This window comes from Penaeus japonicus, unplaced genomic scaffold, assembly GCF_977035675.1.
Source record: "Penaeus japonicus unplaced genomic scaffold, GWHDUDI00000001_assembly GWHDUDI00000037, whole genome shotgun sequence".
In the NCBI taxonomy this organism is placed as follows: Eukaryota; Metazoa; Arthropoda; class Malacostraca; order Decapoda; family Penaeidae; genus Penaeus; species Penaeus japonicus.
Window position 1 is genome coordinate 15,944,239 of NW_028234439.1, and position 6,286 is coordinate 15,950,524.

The following is a 6,286-nucleotide window of genomic DNA, read 5'->3' on the forward strand; positions in this document are numbered from 1 at the left end:
AATTTTGGCTGGTAGCTAGGTCGTTAGGTGCCCAATCTGAAATGGGTTTATACTTCCATCACACTGAGTATAAAGAATATAATGAACTATTACGGACCCTATACTACAATTCTAGTCTACTACAACATTGATAAACATTGTAGATAGTACATATAAGTCTCACAAGAGAGTACAACACAAAAACACAAATACAGGTCTAGTATCATAATGAGTGAATGAAAGATATGATGTGATACATTGGGTGAAGCTCACTCGCTCTGAAATACAACCCATCTTGGTTGCCACATAAGTGCCACAAGTGCCTCGCCTGGCAACCAGTCAAGTGAATCTATCCCCGTCTGTAATTGGTTAAGAGGGGTTGGGGGAGCAGAAAAGTTGGAGGAATTATGATTCTTAGGGGTAACTGCAATCATTTCTCTGCAATGGTGAGTCATGCTCAGGTGAAGACATGCACAACCTGTACCAGTATTCCACAGGAAGCTTGGGCTCTTGATGTAGATTTTGTTATTTAGATTCCAAAAAAAAAAATCAATTCATTTTTTGGTGCAGATTGAATAGTGGTGCACTTCATGTCAGATAATAAGACCTTTGGGGTTATTTAGAAAGCCGAAGGATTTTGATTATTGGTAACTTAGCGTCTCGTTTTCAGTTTATGTTATTTGAAATGGTAGGAATGATGGTTTATGTAATGGATGACTGTGTCTTTTGAGATGTTTCCTATAGTTTATTTTATATATTTTTTGGTATTTATGATTTTTGTATGTTGTGGAAGAAAGAGGCAGGGGGAATAAAGTGGCAATATTGTAATTTGGGTTTTATCTTATTTTATATTCTTATTTTGGAATTTTAACTGTTCTTTTCTTTTCACAGATAATGATGTATAGTGCTTGCTTTGAGGAACACTGGGAAGCTTCAAGACCTGAGGATCCAAATTACAGTGAAATATACAGGTAAAGTAGAGTTCACTGTAAATAATATAGAGTAAGGTTAGATCCAAATTTTAGTAAAATATTCAGGTAAAGTAGAGTTCACTGTAACTGAATAAGGTATAAATTAGAATAGATAATTTCTCAATGCAAGACATGCATATGATTATTGTTTCAATGTAAAACTGTCTTGAAACAAACAGTTACCTTGATTTGTAATATTTTTTTTGTTTTAATTCTTATCATACCTTTTTACTGCAGATATACAGTTATTCTTTTTCATAAAAAAAATTCAGAGGGTAGCCAAATCCATGTTTTCTTTGGTTCTCTGCCTGTCTTTTACTGTCTTTGTCTGTCTGTCTGTCCCTCTCTTTGTCTTTGTCTCTGTGTTTTTCTCTCTCTTTGTGTCTGTGTGTCTTTGTCTTTATGTCTGTTTGCCTCTGTGTATTTGTCTTCCATTCTCTCTCTCTCGTCTTTCCTCTCCTTTCCTTTCCCCTCTGCTCCCCTCCTGTCCTCTCTTTTTTTTCTATACTTTATTGATTACAAATGCATTGTTTTGGTTACAATTTACAGACATACACTATAGTAATAAATGCTTTTATAGACTAAAGGATGACATATATGGTGATTCCCATCTTAAAGTCTAACCTTAGATAATGTACAAGTTATACAATTATTATCATAAATTATTTACATAACCAAGTCAGTTAACATTGCATATCTATGGATCTTAAAAGTTCATGTGCTTTGCATTTGAAACTTTGTAAGAAATACTGTAAGCTTCCATATTAAAGATACATGTGAATTCATGCCACAACTTTCCGTATCCTAAGAGAAACTGTTGATGGTGCAGTGTTACAGTTGCTTGATATCTCTCTCTCCTCTCCTCTCCCCTCCCCTCCCCTCCTCTCCCCTCTCTCCTCTCCTCTCCTCTCCTCTCCTCTCCTCTCCTCTCCTCTCCTCTCCTCTCCTCTCCTCTCCTCTCCTTTCCTCTCCTGTCCTCCCCTCTCTTCTCCTCTCTTCTCCTCTCTCTCCATATCTGAAATATATTGGCTATAAGCTATAGTTTCTACATTCTAGGCCTTTAATTGACATGTATTTACTATCTGCACACTCTTGACAGATATTTGTCTCAACTGCTGAGTGGAAGTGAGCCAACCCACCTCAGTCCAGGGAGTGCATCCAAGGTGTTGGAGATGCTGAAGAGAATCAAACAGGTGACGGATGATGTCTCTGTCACTCCCCACCTGAATTACCTCCAGCGACTGCCTCTGCAATCTTTGAAACCTAGTTCGCAAAAGGTACATTCTCTCTCTCTCTCTCTCTCTCTCTCTCTCTCTCTCTCTCTCTCTCTCTCTCTCTCTCTCTCTCTCTCTCTCTCTCTCTCTCTCTCTCTCTCTCTCTCTCTCTCTCTCTCTCTCTCTCTCTTTGTCTCACTCTCACTCTCACTCCCACTCCCTCATTTGCTCTCCCTCTCTTTCTCTTGCTATTTCTCTCCCCTTCCCTTCTTTACCTTTCCATCCCCTCTCCCCCTCCCTCTCCCTCCCATTGTAAAGAAAGTGAATAGCATCTAAAATGAGTGTTTGGCAACATGGCATTTACATGTTCATCTCTGTATGTCTTGTTATTGTTAATATACTTTTTCATTTTTATCATTTTCATTTACTCTATTTCAGGGTGGTCAAAGCAAGGGAACCCGGAAACAGAAGGACACAGAGAGGTAGTCGATATTATACTTATCATGTAATATGTGTCTGTCATCAGTTTTGCACATTTCCATTTAGTGTGACAGTCATTAATATAAGTAAAATTATTTTTTTGCAGACAATAATTTACAGCAGTATTTTTAGAACTCACTTTTTATTAACTGATAATACAGCATGTACATCCTCTTCATGTGTGGTTCAGCAACATACCTTTCTCACAGTGGTCCATGTTTCTAATGCCAGTTGTTTTCCTGATAAAGAGTCTTTAAACAGCTTCCAGGATTTTAAGTATTGTGGCTGAAGTAGTGGATTTTCAATAGAGCCAGTGTGTCACTTTTTTTGTCTTGGATGTTTTGATTATCCAGCCATATATTCTCTTTTACATACCAAAATGTTTGTCTGTGGCCTGAGTATACTGTTCTTGCTTATTGAAATACCCAGGGCAGAGTCCCCACAGATATACTGCTCTGAGGTTCCCATGTAATTCTAAAACATTCTTTTTGTTTCTTTATACCTTTCTTTAGACTCATGTAATATACAGTGCTTTAAGATGAATAATAACACTACCAATTTATCAATGTTATCTCTTAGGATCAAGATGGAAAAAGGTCCTTGGATGGAGTCCTGTGGTACCTCTAATACACCTGATAATTTGGCCTAAATTGATTGATTATCAAAGATTATCTGTTTCATCAACAGCAGCACATTTTGCCTTGATAGACCGCCATTCACAACAACAGACTTCACATTACTTCACTTCACTTTACAAAGTAAATATTCTAATTTTACTTTTCTTTCTTTAGTTCTTCGTCTGAGTGCCCCCTCTTCCAGGACACAGATGATTACTTGAACCTCACAGAACTGGAACCAAAGGACCCGTATTATGAAGTCAAGAGAGAAAAAGTTGTGAAGAAGGTATGGTTAGCACCTTGACACAAGGATTCTTGCATCCTCACCCTCTCACCTTCCCACAACAGGGATTATTTTCAGAATTTTGAAGAATAAGGATAAGAAACAACTAAGCCAATTTTTCAGATTCAATCACAGATGATCACATCTTACAGGAAAGTATTTATTTGCCTCTGCTGCCATGGTAGAGGTAGAGGTTCTAGTCCTGGAGGTTAACCAGTATCAAGGACATTTAGGTGACTAAAGTGGTAATGTATCTTAACCCATTCACGCCGGGGCAGTTCCGGCTTTGCGCGGTCGCAATACCGGGGTTCTCGAACGCATAAGCCTAACGCCTCGAGATTCTCGGGTGCACAAGCCGCAAGCCTCGGTTGCCCGCTCGCTCTACCCGAGCGCGCGGCTTCCCCTCATAGCGCGTCCAGGGCGTCTGACACGAAAACCACAATACGTGCTATCACGTCAACCGGTGTGAATGGGTTAAATATATTTGATTATTTTTATAATATGCTTGTTATTATAGTGTTATATATAGATAAGTTCTTTTTAAAGACCCCTCTTATTTTATGGTTAAAGAACACCCATGACTGAAAATACTCTAATGAAGCTTCATCATACTCACATTGCTGTAAGTGCCTTGTGACACCAATTTTATGAAATCACCCTTTAATTATTATTATTATTATTATTTTATTTTATTATTATTATTATTTTTTTAAATACTAATCATTTGGCAATTGTGATGCCACATCTGTCTACCTTTCCTCTCCCCTCTTTCAGAAGCACAAATTAATGCTGCAGGTCACAGCTCTGTTGTTTTACAGTATGATGAAAATATTGCTGATTATCATTTAGAACACTCAAATATTATATCTATTTGGACATATGAAGAAGACTTTTATTGGGGTTTTCAAATTTTAATAAGTTTAGCCTAGCTTAGTATCATCTTAATACTGTAAGTACAACAATTAAAAGGACAGTCTTCAGTGAAATACTATTAAATTACATATAGCCTAGCAAACGCAATGAAAAAGCCATATCTTTTTCAGAAATGAACATCTCTATAGGGTAGGGATGAAGGAAGACATTTTAAGAAGTGTATGGCAATGGCTGGTATAAGATTTGTATCTAGAGCAGATGTAAACCTGTTAAATTCACAATGAGATTTTTTTTTCTTTTTCAAGTCTCAGTTAGGCATTGCTTGCAGTCACTCAAGTACTCCTTATTATGTTCTTAAGTCTTTCCTACAGCATTACATTCCCAAACATGGACATCAAAAACGAGTTGAATTGAACTTTGCCAATCAGCAAAAATTCATTGACCATTGCTTTTTTCTTTCTTTTTTTTTTTCTTTCTTTTTTTTAAGTACAATACTTCTTCTCCCTAACAAGGTCAAAATCAACTTTCTAACACAAATTATAAGCTTCCAGCCTCTCAGCATCACTCCATTTCTTCTTTATCCCTTTCAGCTGGAAACTCTGCAGCAAGAATCGGCTTCATTGCTCCAGAAAGTCCCTGGCCTCAACCCCATGGATATTCCAGCCGAAATGATGCTGAAGCCGCCATTCACTACCTGAGGCTCTAATTGTGATATCATGGAGGAAAATGCATTTTGTATCCTAGCTATATTTTTTAGATTTTTTTGTTTTTTTTCATGTTTCAACAATGGATATTATTTTTGTTTGTGTCATATACAGAGCTTTTTGGTAATGAAAGTGGAAATTAACCCATAGGAAATATAGTACAGGTTTCAAAAATGTTTTGCAGAATGCCTTACAAGACTGATGGATGAAGACAGAAATAATTTCATGGAAATTAAAATATTTGTAATCTGTTGACATTTATTGTAAGTGATATTATTGAAAGTTTGCTTATTACTTTTTCTCACTTGAAAATGAAACCATTTTATTGAACCAGGGCAATTTATTTCAATAAACATTTAATAAATAGATTTTCTATATTTATTTAACTTATTTCTACATATGATCAAATTTAAGCCTCATTACTTTTAACACATTCGTACCGGGGCTATACCAGCTCTAATTGGTTGGAATACCAAGGTTTTCGAACGCATAAGCCTAACGCCTCAGGATTCTTGGGCGACAAGATATTTGGCCAAGGTGAGCAAGCAGATAGCCCAGGCTCACGGCTAGTGCGCCCGAGAATCCCGAGGTGTTAGGCCTATGTGTTCAAAAACCCAAGCATTGTGACCATTCAAAGCCGGAATCGCCCCGGCGTGAATGGGTTAAATCACAGTAAATTATTAATGAGATGTAGATATTTATAAGGATTGTGAAAGCACCAGTTAATATGATATTAAGAAGTTTGCTTCCATTTTCATTATTATTAAAATGATAATAAATGAAGATTTTATATCTTGATAATTACATTTATCAGAAATTACTCTTGTAACTTCTCAGTTTAACTTGTTGGACACATGTGACATGACTGCCGACATGGGTAAATCACTACTTTTTACTTATTGGAGTGTTTACTTACAAACATAATAAGAGTAAGAGTTCTACTTAGTGACAGATGATGGAAATTTCTACTGTAATTACCATAACATTTGCCAAAATAGGTTTTATTTAAAATCACAAACATAAATGGCATGACCCTCCTAGCACCAGCAGAAAAAAAAGCCTTGAAGAATGCCCATCCAGTCTCTACCAAGTGCTAACTTAACCCTCTCTGGACGGGTGGTACACTACGGTACCACTCATTTACGGGCCCGGTGGCCGGGTGGCA

At 37.0% G+C, this 6,286-nt stretch overlaps 1 protein-coding gene across 3 annotated transcripts in view; it reads left to right on the plus strand.

Annotated features, from left to right (window-relative positions):
* The window catches only part of mtTFB1 (mitochondrial transcription factor B1), a 15,475-nt gene extending 9,986 nt beyond the window's left edge, over positions 1 to 5,489 (plus strand). The window contains exons 4-8 of one of the 3 annotated variants that reach the window (XM_086532371.1): positions 871 to 950; positions 2,050 to 2,227; positions 2,603 to 2,646; positions 3,436 to 3,547; positions 5,008 to 5,489. In XM_086532371.1, coding sequence (XP_086388497.1) covers positions 871 to 950; positions 2,050 to 2,227; positions 2,603 to 2,646; positions 3,436 to 3,547; positions 5,008 to 5,115 — 522 coding nt within the window. In that variant the 3' untranslated portion in view covers positions 5,116 to 5,489. The remainder of the gene's footprint in view (positions 1 to 870; positions 951 to 2,049; positions 2,228 to 2,602; positions 2,647 to 3,435; positions 3,548 to 5,007) is intronic. The other 2 variants (XM_086532372.1, XM_086532373.1) reach the window with 2 other exon arrangements.
* The last annotated feature ends 797 nt before the right edge of the window (positions 5,490 to 6,286 follow it).